We start from the raw sequence: 13573 nt of genomic DNA on the forward strand, positions 1-13573 counted from the left end.
TTTTTATCATTGCCTTCCTGAGAAAAGTTAAGACGCCCGTGATGCGCTATTATCGTGCAAGATACAAAATTACATTGGCAATTTGATGTACATTTTATTTTGTGAGTCACTTACAACCGGAAGGCCAACCTCTGGCTGTAGCTACCTGGTGCGCCTCTTCTACCTTGACGCTCAGGTACACAGATTTGGTCGAAAACTTTGTTGAAACTGGCGTTTTGGGGCGAAATTCATACACGAAACGTTCGAAATGGATTACAATAAATAAATGCGAACCATAAAGTGGAGAATCAGGCATTAATTCGGGAGACGGCCGGTGGACGCACCGTGTAAACTGTGAGTAATGTTAGGTGAGAAAGTCCTCAAATGGAGGAAACTGCCGCAATGACAAGTCGCCATGAAAGTGAAAATAATATTTGTATTTGAGACGAAATTCGAGCTCATATGTTCCTAAAGTTACCGTCAAATCGAGTTTGTGATTAGATAAAGACAAAACCGCAACACTATAGTCCCGTTTGACTTGTTTTTTTTAAAAGCTAAGTCATACTGTTGATAAATGTCCAGGCGTATATCGTCACAACACAGGTTGCCAAACACTGCTGAAGAATTGCTTCATTGGGAGTTCATTGTCGTTTTCTAATAAGATTCATGTAATAAATAAATACAAATGTAAAGTAATTATAATTTATAATTACACTTTTTTTTTTAAATTCGGCATTCATTCGTCTTTACTCAGGTTGTTTTAATGACTGGCGAAATAGCCACACTTGTCGTTTAATTAATTTTAATGATCCATATCCACAAAGTAGCCTTCATCATTGTTATGTGTTCTTAATGAGTAAAAGGAAATAAAACTATATAATTCTGAAATGAATATATGTGTGAATCACCAGGAAAGTGTACTCATTGGAGTTTCAATGAGTATTTTGTGATCTCCATGACACCATGCAGTATATTTGATATAAGAACGGGTAATTGTGTTTGACTGTGTGTACACATACTCCGTAAAACCTGTTGGGCTGCATTACCTGCCACCTGCGGATATTAGTTTCACGATTGTTTTGAAGAGAAATGCCCTCAGGTGCTTAGGAGCACACTTATTTCCTGCTTGACAATGTGGATTTATGAGAAGCGTTTTGTTTAGCTGTACTATTTCAACCCTGTCTCATCATTTAATTGAACCTCAGATGACCTCAATGTTTTTCTCATTTTTGTTCTTGGATTTTCTGATGCAGTCAATCATGTCTGCTGGCACCTCCAGCAGCCTTACGCATGGTTCAGGACGTGGCGCAGGCCACAGGCTTCGGTCCAGCCGGAGCAACAGCCAGGGGTCGTCCTATGAAGAACGTTGTGTGGACCCAGTTGAAGACAGAGCACAAAACCCAGAGCCGAAAGGAGTCCACAAAGCTGACCTGAAGGATGCTAATGGCAGACAGTATGAGACCATTGGCTTCATTCCTGGCTCAGCTGAGCCATCCACTGCAACCCAAACCTGCAATCCATGTGCTTCTCCAAGAAGCTGTAGGACTTTTATATGTAGCATACTTACTTGCGGCCTGTACAGGGTCTGCCAGAACTCCATCCTCGCTCCATGCCTGGCACCAAAGGAGAGTTCACCAGATGAACCAGAGAGGTTGAGTCTCCAAGCTATGAACTCAAGAGACAACAAAGAAGAGTACACTGCAGAAGAACCCTGGTTGGAGGATCTCCACATTGCTGGAGTCAAAGTGGACAGCACAATAGAGTATTTAGGTGCTAAAACCAATCCTCCCACTTTGCCATACGTGCCACCTCCTGGTGTTCAGACACTGCCGAGCCACCAGTCGCTGCATGAGTCTATAAGGATTGATGACTGGGAGGATGGGGAGGAGAATGTTGACTCCCTGATTACTAAGAAGCTGCTGGAGCTTTACTCCGAATATCAGATTGAAGAACTGGCCCGGTGCACCTCAGACTCGGTGTTCCTGAAAAAGAGCAAGGCCATCAACCAGCTCATCAACTCACTAGCTGAGGAGCATAAAATGGATGAGCAGGAGGCCGAGTGTCGGCTAGTGCGTGGAATCATCCGCATTAGCACTCGGAAGAGTACGAAGAAGAGGCCGCACATCTCCAGGAATGAGAGGACACTGTCGGACAGCGGAAACGAGACGATGAGGGAGAGCGAGTCCTTTTCAGTGAGCAACAACAGTAAGTCCTGACCGACTCCTTTAGTACAGAAACATCAGTGTTCCTGCCGGCATCTAGGAAATGCTTCAGTGCCATCAAGTAACAATCTCATTTTTCTCTGTTTACCTAAGATGACTACAAGTCAAATCCCAATATCCAGATATCAGATTTGACCTCCTCTGATCAGTGTGCCAGGGAGATTTGGAGGAACAATGGAGGTAAGAAATCTGCACTATTCTGCTTTGTTGAAAGTCTGTCCTAAACGAGCTATTCTGATAAAGTCAATTTATTAGACTAGCTCCACTGTACAATTGACGATATAAGCCATTCAGTGCCAGTAAATAGAAACTGCAAGTAAAGTCTGCCACTCTGCTGAGAGACATTGCAGTCATGGTGTTACATAACATTCTGAGTGGTTTATTCATTATCAAGACTGATTATAGATGCTTCAGTCACCATGAGGTTACATAGATGAGGCCTGCTAAGGCTCTTCCATGTACTACTTACTATATACTAGAAGTAGGATGTGGGAGGGGCACAGGATTCAATTCAATCATTCAAGTTTTCTTTACATTTAGACTTTCTGTAACTTCTCTGTTTTAGAGCCTTTATGGATTAAAAAATAATGTGCATCAGTGAATGTTACAGTCACACTTTGTCACATATGTGTGAGCAGCTGTGCAGTTTCATCTCTCAGTAAGTCAGGAACAGACATCTGCTGTTTTACACCAGTCAAAAAGTAGCTTTTGGAGCAGTTGCATCATTTCTATTGAGTTGCTTCACTCAATTACAGTGAGCGTGGAGCTCCTGCAGGTGGGGCACTGACAACTAGGTAAACAGTATGAAGTGAAATTACGTCAGTATTTAAGTGATTTTCCAAATTATTTTGAACCCGTTTTTATTGTTAATGATTCATAAAAAAATATTTTTGGGGCATGAGCGTTTTGAAGCAGGACATGCCAGAACAGGTTTGAGAACCACTGCTTTACACTAACAGTTCATCTGTGCACTTTATGACTGAAGAAAATTTAAAAAGAAATGATATCAAACTACAAGCTACCAAACATAAATTACACTGGCAGTGTGGTTGGATTATTTAGATAACCAAAAAAAAAGAAAGCTAACATTTGTGATTTTTGACTAATCAATGTTTTTCATGATCTGGCTTTCACAATTATGTGTTTTTGTCATTAACTGATAACTGAGTTCAGACAATAGAAAAGATTTGTTTAGAAATAGGTTAGCACTAAGTTAAATATTTACGAAGACTAAGGAATACGTTGTGTTTTGTTTTGTTTTTCTAAAAGCATTTAGCAATTGGCAAAACTAAGATTGACATTTTCTCACACCTTTGTTTCCTTTCATTCTCTTTTTTTCATGGCCTAATTCATATGTAATTAAGTTTGTTATCACAAATCGAATAAAAGGGAATCAGTGGGAATTACAATTGACCCTGTGCACGAGAAAATGCTAACTTCCTGGTTTGAGACCGGATGTGGGGTTGTACATTTCCGGTAGCTTTACTTTGCGGTCAATCGCTACTGCGAGGATATACTCCAAAATCATGTCCAAAACTCGAAAACGGAAAGATCGCGTTAAGTTACAAAGAGGAGAAGGTGGGAACACTCACCACTGTTGTGTCATAAAAAATCTAATGATCAATTTTGACGTTTAGAGAGTTTAGATCGATCAGTTGTTTACATCACTCAACACAAGCAGAACTGCATCACTGCAGCAGAAGACACATCGTCCACATTCAGAAGCACATCTCTGTATAGTGACTGGTCTTATGATTTAAACAGGCAAATGTTCAGCATTCAAACTACAGGTGAAGAATAGTCAAACCAGATGTTTCCCCCGTTATGTCAGATCAGCTAGTCAAGTACACACCTACACAGCATGTTAACAAACCGTGAAAAAAGCCACACAAAAATGAATGATTGCTGGTAAGGGTTTCTATACATTAGTATGTACGAAGGGTATGTTGTGACTTACCTTCAAAATTACAGTGGTCCCTCACTAATAACGTGGTTCACCTTTCACCTCGCTGTTTCGCAGTTTTTTTTAGTGCAAGTTTGCATGCTTATTTTTTTTACGTCACATTGTGTCCTGCGTCCTGATCGCTGCAGACGATCTCCTCCGTGACGTCTCTCCTGTACAGTACAGAATCGCTGCATCAATCGCTAGCAGTGTGACTCTGAAGTGCAGTGCTGTATGTCCACGATGTCCACGAAACGTTTTGCACCGTCAAAAAATAAAATTGGCTACTTGATTTCACCTATCACTGGTTATTTTTAGAACATAACACCCGCGATAAACGAGGGACAGCTGAGAAATATAACATTTGAATCCCTTTTCTCTTTTGCTCTGAGGCGCGGGGGAAAAAATATCGACAAGTCGATGAACATAATTTACAGATATATTGGGTAAATGCCCAAGACATCTATAGAAATGTAAATCGCCGCTTGATTCATTCATTTGCTTAACTTGTTTTGGACCGTAAACAGGGCGTGAATAAGACACCTGAAACAAAGCTCCCCACAGGAGTTTCCGCACCGGAAGTAGCATATGCTAACGTGCACATAGTCAATAGCTAAATAAAACATCCTAAATTGTATCAAAGTTGTACTAATTGCTTTATTCATGGGTTAATGTGAGATTCTACGTGCGGGGTACAGTGTAAAAATGAAGCATGGGGGGAATTCACTAGAAAGAAGACCTGTAAAAATTTGTTTTGTAAGCTACAGTAGATTTGATCTCTTTGCATACAGGCTGTGATCACCTGAGCTGTGCTGTAAGCTTTATTGCTCTCTGTAGTGTTAACTGAATTCAGTAACATAATAGCACAGATAAGCTTAAAGAGATAAGCACAGTTTCCCTTGGCTTGGTGTAACATTGACCATCAAAACCATAGCTTGCCCTGCACCAGTACAACATGCATTACTGTAAACTTTACCACAACACTGCAAACTAGCTACTTTAGCCTGCATTGAACTGTACTGAACGGTCTATATTTTCATCCGGCCTTATAATAAAAATGTATGCTACAGCTATACATCATGTTTGATCCAATATCAAAACTCCAGCATACTTCAGAACCGACCTAAACAATAAATTTCAGATTTATTAGATGTCACTGAGCACTTTGAAAATGTTCCCTTATATTCCTCTCCTGTCTTCTCTTTCTTACCATTCTTTCCATCTTTGAGAGTGAGCTTATTGCATATTTGTATCCTTGAAAATATAGCCGCTGTACTACATATAGTGGAACTGTTTGTGTTTGGTGCTGGGCTGTTGGAAACATTTCCAGATGGCTGCCATTGATAAACATTACTCCACCTATGCTTGTTTGTTTTTTGTAGCTCTAGCCAGAGTGGCAAATTTGCTGGCATCAGCAATAAGTGTGATGAGAACATAAAATAATATGGATCCTAAAGAGTTCTAATAATCTTTTGCCCAAAATGACCACAGTTTACCAGCAAGGGGTTCACGCTATTGGCTCAGACTATCCACTATGAACTGATTGGAGTGAATGGAGATAAATGGCAAAAGTGGTTCTGGACTGAACTTATTTCAGTATTTTAATAGTCTTTTTTTTCTTACAAATAAGATAAAATTGCACATAATACAGTAGCTTTGTGCTGTACATTGATTAGGTGGATTGTGATTCCCTTAATTTCCTTTAATTCAAATAACTAGCTAATAACAAATAACTAACTTATAATCATGGTAAACTCACAACAAACATTTCAACCAACTTGGTTCATTGCAGCCAAAAGTTCCTGTTTGATGTATGGGATTTAAATTACCGTATGAATGCCCCGAAAAGCGGTTTATGATGCGTCATGTCACTTATACTTACAAAAGAATATTTAAAAACAATTAAAACACAGTTAAAAATAATTAAAATCTGAACTGCAGTACTGTGTAGCACTGCTTTAGCTTTTCTCATATTTCTTTATATTTTTGAGGAAAATAGGTGCAGCGATTTATTGAAACATGGGTAAATGCAAATACCATATGGAAAGCAAAAGCAGAGTGTACACTTCTAACAAGTTTGGAATGACTATCTTTATTCTTTAAAACAGCCTAAACTCTGTTCTTGTCATTTTTAATCTACAGGATTCTTGAAAAACATTCCAAAGCTCCTATTTGGATGTTTGCTGCCTTTTATTCAATTTTTTCTTATCAACTTGATCTCACGCTGCTTTAATAATGTTGAATTCTGAGGAGGCCAATCCATGACTGACAGTGACTCCATTAATGCTTTTACTGCATTAGCAGTGGGTTTGTGATTGTTGGTGTGCTAAAAAATAAATAAAGTCATTGCCTGTTAGATGATTTTCAGATGGTCTTACATGGCGGTCCGCACCACGGACCGGTTTATGCCCGACAATATTTTCACGGACCGGCCTTTAAGGTGTCGCGGATAAATACAACAAAATAAAACTAGTACCATTATCGAAAAAAAGAAGATTTATTCATAACACACATGAAAAGACCGAGGAAAACCAAGTTAACGATAAAAACGATAACAAAATAATGCTGAAAACCGATAAAAACCCTGAAAACTATACATTTCACACCTGAGCCTCAACTCTCGCGGCCTGGTACCAAACGACTCACGGACCGGTACCGGTCCGAGGCCCGGGGGTTGGGAATGTCTTAGATACTTTTAAGTGTTCATAATTCCTACAATTTTGATACAATTCTTAGCACCACAGGCTTAAATGCAGTCCCATACCATGACAGAGCCTCCATTGTGTTTTACAAATTAATTCTTAATAATAGTAATGTTAAAAAAATTGAACAAAAATATATTTTGACTTTAAATAAGGGTATGATCATGATATGTTGCACGGCTCTTCTGTAGTCATGGTCTACTTTTTGTTGAGCGGCGCTGGTTTTAACAGATTTTGATTTAAAAGATGTAGCATGGTTATTAGCACTGTTGCCTCACAGCAAGAAGGGCCTGAGTTCGATTCCACCACCTAGCCAGGGCCTGGTGGTGGTCTTAGGGATCATCAGGATATTTTTTTAGTAAATGTGAAACAAGCCTTTGTGTTCTTTTCAGTCTGCAGACCAAAACTTGATGTCCTTTCTCTTTTTTATATTGTGGAATCATGAACACTGACTTTCAGTTTTTTAAACTTTTTCTTTTGTGAGTCATCGGTGCAATCTTGGAGGATCACCACTTTTGCAATTTTTCTCCTTTTGTGGAACTTATTGGAGTATCAAAGTCTTAAAAATGTCTTTGTCACCCTTTCCAGACTGATAGATGATAAATGTCCATGACTGTGTTTCTTATCTGTTCTTAAAGTAACTTCAGATCGTGGCATGATGTGTTGTTTTGTTTTTGTTTTTTTAGATCTTTTAGCTGGCTTCATCTGAAACATTTAAATAAAGTTTATTAAGCAACACAGAGTGTGCGTATGTTTTGCAGAATTTGAATCTGAGCAGAGAGCATAGCCCTGTACAATTAAGAATCCGTCCTGCTACTTCTATCAGTACTCACATCATCAATAAACTCTGGTTCCACTGGCAGCCATTCATGCCAATGGCAAAATGTTGCCTCCACAATGTTAGATAATGTGGTATACCTTGGATCACTAGATCATGAGTCGATTCTCTCCTTTTTAATACTTTCCTCATCATTCTGGTGCAAGTTAATCTTGGTTTCGTCTGTCCTTTTTTTTTAATTTTTATTAGGTTTTTAATGTCTAATTAGCACTTCTGTTCTTGAATGTAACCAGTGGTTTGCACCTTATTGTAAATTATCTGCATTTCCATTCACGAAGACATCTCTCGTTTGTAAGACCTTGAGTGTTTTTGACTTGAAATCACATATATTCTGTGGTCTTCCGAAGCTCTTTGGATGTCATATTGACAGATCCAGTGAAAAGGTCCAGTCTTTTATCTGTGTGATTGGTCATGAAACAACAAGGAAACAGGCTTCACATGACGATGAAACTGACTATTAGTCAATTGTAGTTATTTTCATGCTTCTAAAAATGAGGTCCTATAAAAATAGCTGTAATTTCTGAACTGTTAATTCAGCACTTCTGTTAAACCTTTTGAATTAAAACTGAAAGTTTGCACTTCAATCATATCTTGGTTGTTTGAGCCGGAAGCTAAACTACATAACATATCATGAAGTTATGCTTCATGATATGTTATGCTTCTTATGTTATGCTTATGCTTCTGTATAACAATAGCAAGCAATTTTCATCTTTTATATAAAGAAATATACATACAAGTATTAAGTAGGTAAGACAGAAGTGAGGCTGCCATATCGCGCCATCGGCCCCTCTGGCCATCACCAGTAGGCGGTAGGTGAAGTGCCCAAGAACACAACGTCCAGGACAGACAGAGCTGGGGATCGAACCAGCAACCTTCCGGTTACAAGACGAGCTTCCCAACCCCCTGAACCACGGTCGAAATTTTTAATGGACCATCCATCTAAAACTTTCAACAAAATTTTAACAAAAGTGCATTACAATGTACAGGTGACAGAACCAGGGAAGGGTACGACACCGTCACATGTGGAACTAAGCAGTAGTAGCACTTGCTGAGATCTTGAAACATTCACATACATATATTTCCACTCCTGTGTAGAAAGCTTACACCACTACACCAAGAGTAGCAGAGTAGCTTATTGAAAATATGACTTCTGTGAAATTTTAGAGATTTCTATAGCCATAAAATGAACACAGGCCTTTTGACAACTCATGTTTCTAAGTAGATGGTGATTCACACCTGATCTGAGAAATGAGAAAAGGAACTAACAACAATCAATAAAACTAAGCAGTTATTAAGACCTTTAGCAGCAATTGGTCTTTAACCTGTGAAAGGCACCGCTCTGCGTGAGCAGGTGGCGTGGACACCTACATTTGTGAATGCAATAACCTGAAAACAAGCAATGTAGGACCTTCAGATTGATACAACAGGTGCATCTACTAAAAATCTTGGATGAGTTTGAATCTCACTGACCTCAACCTCAAGGACAAAGATAAAATATTCTGAAAATCTTGTGAATGCAATACGTCACAAAGCAAGTTACCTAGGCTTTTAAAATTGATACCATCTACTAAAAATCCAGGACGAGTTTGAATCTCAGCAACCTTGAGCTCAAGGTCGGAGGTCCAATTTTCTGAAAACCTTGCGAATGCAATAACTCAAACAAGGTGACGTAGCATTTTGAAATTGGTATGTCTACTAGGAGGCTGAAGGGTAGCACTGGTGGTTTCCAGTGTTGTTATTTGATTGTGTCCTTCCCTGCAGTGTGAGTGCTGCCTGTAGATGAGTGGAACAGTATGAAGCCATAGTCAGGTTTGTGTTTTGCATAACCCGTACACTGGTTTAAGTGCATCCTCTTCCATTTGTATGTGCAGCAAAACAAACACCAGGAAACCACACAGCGAACTTTACTCTTGTGTGTCAAAAAACAAGTACTGTTGTGTTGTTGCCATTTTTGCTTGGATCGGTATTGAAAGTGTCAGTTTTGGTGACTTTACTCTTACTGCCACACAAACATTATGTGTATTGTCTGTATGATATGCAAGGAAGTAAAATGAGTCTGCCACGTTTGCATGTTCATGCTCATGATAGCTTTTCTTTCTGTTCTGTGTTCTTGCAGGTCACACTTCTAATTCCCCGACATCATACTCCACTTCACACACAGAGACAGATTCTTCAGGTGTCCCGCTGATCCGCACCTATGTGAGAACATGATTCACTCACCACATTTTTCTTTATTTGTCAAACTGTGTCCAAAAGGTGACATACGGGACGTCGAAAGGAGACCCTACTTGCACACGAGTGCCTGGCTGAGCCAAGCTGTTTGCAGAGACCGTGGCTTTGCTGTGGCAAAAGGAAAATGTGAAATTTCACATTGTCTGAAGGACTTCAGTAAACTCAGGGCTCTGTGTGTAAATATTTCTGGTTCATAAATGTTATGTTTGTGTTTGAAGGATTGCTTAATGGGGAGCTTGCCCTGCAGGCAGACGTCATCAGCAGCTCTTAGGTGTTGTATCATACATGTTGTATAACCGTCCCCTCGTCCTTGAAGGAGTTAGGATCCTAAGAGCTTGCTCTGATTTTACTCTTAGACTTAAAGTTTGTCGTTGGTGTTGTTTCTGTTGTTTTGCACATTTCAAATGCCTTCATTATTGTTGATTTGATTTGATGAGTATGTGTTTGCTTTCAGTTTTGTGGTTATGTCGCAAATATATAGTTAATGAGTCTACATAAAGTTCTGATAGTTTCCAGAATTTGAATGATTTTCTAAGTGAAGCACCTGGTTGGCGTCACTGCATACTTTCTATGTAGAGGAAAAGTAGAGTTTTCATTGTAATTGTATTGTGTTTCGTTACGTCCAATTGGAAATACAAGTTGAAGGCTGCAAAAAAAAGCCTTCAGGTGTTGTTTTTTTTTTTAAATATTTCATATCATTAGTTAATATTCAGACAACATGGAATGTTTTTTGTTTTTTCAAATCAGTTTATTATTTGTTTTAAAACATGAAGTTCATACAAAGCTGATAACTCTTAAGCTCGTATCTTAACTGTGTGCTGGATACATTTTGATTGTGACTGTTTTACCGTTTGCTTTCAATTCTCAAATATTATGTGAGCCAGCGTGATCTGAAGCTACACTGTAGGTTGTATCGTGTGCCGTAACTTATTAGCGACGTTTATCTCAAGCTGACTCATGAAGTGAAGGTGTGTTTTCATGACAACAAATGTACTTGTTGTATTTACCCTCGGGTCCTGACGGGGATTTTCTCAGCTGAGTCACTGAGTCCATTTTTTTATTTTTTTTTGCCCTTTAGCATTATCAGTTTATGGTTACAGTTGTTAAGGAACATAACTGTAGTAACTTAATACAAATGGTAAACTAGTTCACGTATTCCACAATGTGTCACCCACAATCTGTTTTACTTACATATGTAAAGAATAGTTTTTTTGTAGTCATTCTGTTAAATCTTCCAGAATACTTGAGGTTTTTGTAGTGCCCAACCCCAGCATGGTTAGAATGGAATGATGGGAAACTTGTTCTGGTTTGGACCAACAAGACCAACATCTAGGTGAAGTAATGAATTGCTGACTACATCTATCAAACTATACTTCTTACTTTACTGAAAGTGTTGAATTGTCTGGTGAAGCCTTGTGCATTTTGTTGCTAATGACACGTTATAGCTGTAGCAGGTCGAATGTTTGGATGTTTCTGTTTGTTTTTCTTTTTTTTCAGCAGAAATATGTTGTATCAGGAACTAATCTCTGATATCAGATGTGTCTTTTTTTAAACCAATAAAGATTATGAAGTGGAACAAAAACAGGATGTTTTGTTTGTCACTGAGAGTATGGCCACATGAGGGAGTCAGAGCGTGCATTATTTTTGACAGTCTTTCCTCTCTTTCTTTTTCCGCTGGAGTTCCTGCATAATCCTAGCTAAGAATAAGATCGTGCGTTTTCACATTTGTTGTTTATTTGTTTAAGTATAATATTGACATAAGCAGCCATTGACAGTAATAAGGGTTTATTTTTTGTGATTTTCGTGACACTTGTATGAACACTACATTCAGGAACAGTCTTTGTGGACAAAAAGCAGCTCTCTTAATAAATGTAACATTTTTGCATTGCTTACAAGATTAGCTTATTTCGTAGAAAAAAAATGTTGTACTCATAAATATACAATGATTAGTGTATAATTATGTCTTCCAACAAATTGTTCACCACCCTCATAAAAACAGTGGATGAGACTTAGCATTTCCATCTAATCGCATTTTATGTAACTAGACACCAGCCACATAAGTACTATGCCATAAGTTACTTTTAATTTAAAGATCACAAATAACGCTTTAAAACTCTGTATGACCCTTTAACATTTGTGCGTGTATATTTTCATCATCTCTTTCTCTTTAGGTCTTTCTCCTTCTCCACCACTGCTCTCTTTCCTTCCTCATTTCAACCTCATCCTCTTAATCCTTACCTCAAGCCTCATCTCCAGAACTAAAGTCAGGGCACCGGCACATGAAAACATGCATTATCCTGATATTGGCGCAGGTAATAAAACTTCTTGCCAACCGATTAGGCATGTGACACTCCCATCTCCAGACAGCTAATAAAAAGGTCGTCTAAACAATAACCACAGCTGGTTATAAGCTAACACTATGCCACCTAATGTTAGGCTCGAGTGTCCTAAAAATCACACTTTCCCTCAAATTAACAGTTTGATAACATTTACACATATGAGAGTTTATTCATTAAGTGTACATCAATGTTATATCCACTTCAGAGAAAGTCTCAGTAACGCCAGTGAATAGCAGCAAAAATAACATTGCTTAATGAGAGAAAGTTTAGGAAATCTTTAGCAGCTCACCTCAGTATCGCTGTCATCAGACAGAAATGAGCTTCACTGACTCATCAACTCCTTTTAGATTCCTTTCAGAAAGTTTTACAGCCTCCACCACAATAAATAGGTGTGGACAGTCAGCATACTGACAGGTCAACAGCAGTGTCACAAAGTGGAGGAGCAGTTGCAATGCTCTCCATTTGTCCCATATGTGTTTACCTTTTCTTTGCACATTGTACACATTATTCTGTTTCTATGTATTTGCTATGATTTGCTATTTGTCAAGTAACATTGCTTCACTCACTATCCCGTGTTTGTTTATGTAAGCGTTTTGTTGCCGGCAAATCAAACATTCTGCAAATTAAGCTAAATACTCAGTTACATGTTTCTTTATATTTTATTATGTTACAGATTAAGTCATTTGTTCATACTTACTTTGTTTGTCTTTTCAGTTGTCATAAGGGTCAGGTGTGGGGAAACGCCCGCCTGGCATTTCCTCATTTTAAAGTCCTGATGATGTCACATATGACATCAGCAGGTCAAACCAAGTGGAGGGGTTTCTTTTTCCATAGAGATGCTTCCTTTTGTTTGTGTTAAGGTTTAAAGGGATTTGTTGAATGTTTTTCCTTTCGTTAATACTGCCATTTAGTTGTGTAAATGTGCATGTTAGAAGTGTGTAGAGGTTTTGTGTTTTTGGATAATCTGTGTAGAGTTTTAGATCCCTCAGTTGAGTGAGTGGTACTGGCTGGGCAATTGGAGGGAAATTGATGGCCCTATTTAAAGCCAGTCTCTACCAGATGCAGGAGAGAGGAGAGGTGAGCTTGGAGGACAGGACCAACTGCACACCCGATCAGAGGTGCACACTGTTAGACCTCTGCCTCACCACTACATATTTCAAATACAACGAAGGTTATTACAGACAAAAACATGGCTGTGCCATGGGCTCCCCCGTGTCACCTATTGTAGCCAACCTTTACATGGAGGAAGTGGAAAGGAAGGCTCTTGGCTCTTTCAAAGGAAGAGTACCCAGCCACTGGTACAGATATGTAGACGACAC

The 13573-nt window shown here is 38.8% G+C and overlaps 1 protein-coding gene across 3 annotated transcripts; it reads left to right on the plus strand.

Moving 5' to 3' along the window:
• The first annotated feature begins 122 nt into the window (after nucleotides 1-122).
• Nucleotides 123-13207, plus strand: kdf1b (keratinocyte differentiation factor 1b). 3 transcript variants are annotated; one of them, XM_085148027.1, is made up of 4 exons: nucleotides 123-347; nucleotides 1233-2184; nucleotides 2295-2381; nucleotides 9800-13207. In XM_085148027.1, exons 2-4 carry the CDS (start codon nucleotides 1239-1241, stop codon nucleotides 9892-9894), a joined length of 1128 nt encoding a protein of 375 aa, XP_085004153.1. In that variant the 5' UTR covers nucleotides 123-347; nucleotides 1233-1238; the 3' UTR covers nucleotides 9895-13207. The 3 variants fall into 3 exon arrangements, with proteins under 3 accessions (XP_085004153.1, XP_085004152.1, XP_085004151.1); XM_085148026.1 differs by having other exon boundaries at nucleotides 124-333; XM_085148025.1 differs by having other exon boundaries at nucleotides 136-175.
• Nucleotides 13208-13573: the final 366 nt, after the last annotated feature.

This window comes from Neolamprologus multifasciatus, chromosome 22 (assembly GCF_963576455.1).
Source record: "Neolamprologus multifasciatus chromosome 22, fNeoMul1.2, whole genome shotgun sequence".
Classification (NCBI taxonomy): Eukaryota; Metazoa; Chordata; class Actinopteri; order Cichliformes; family Cichlidae; genus Neolamprologus; species Neolamprologus multifasciatus.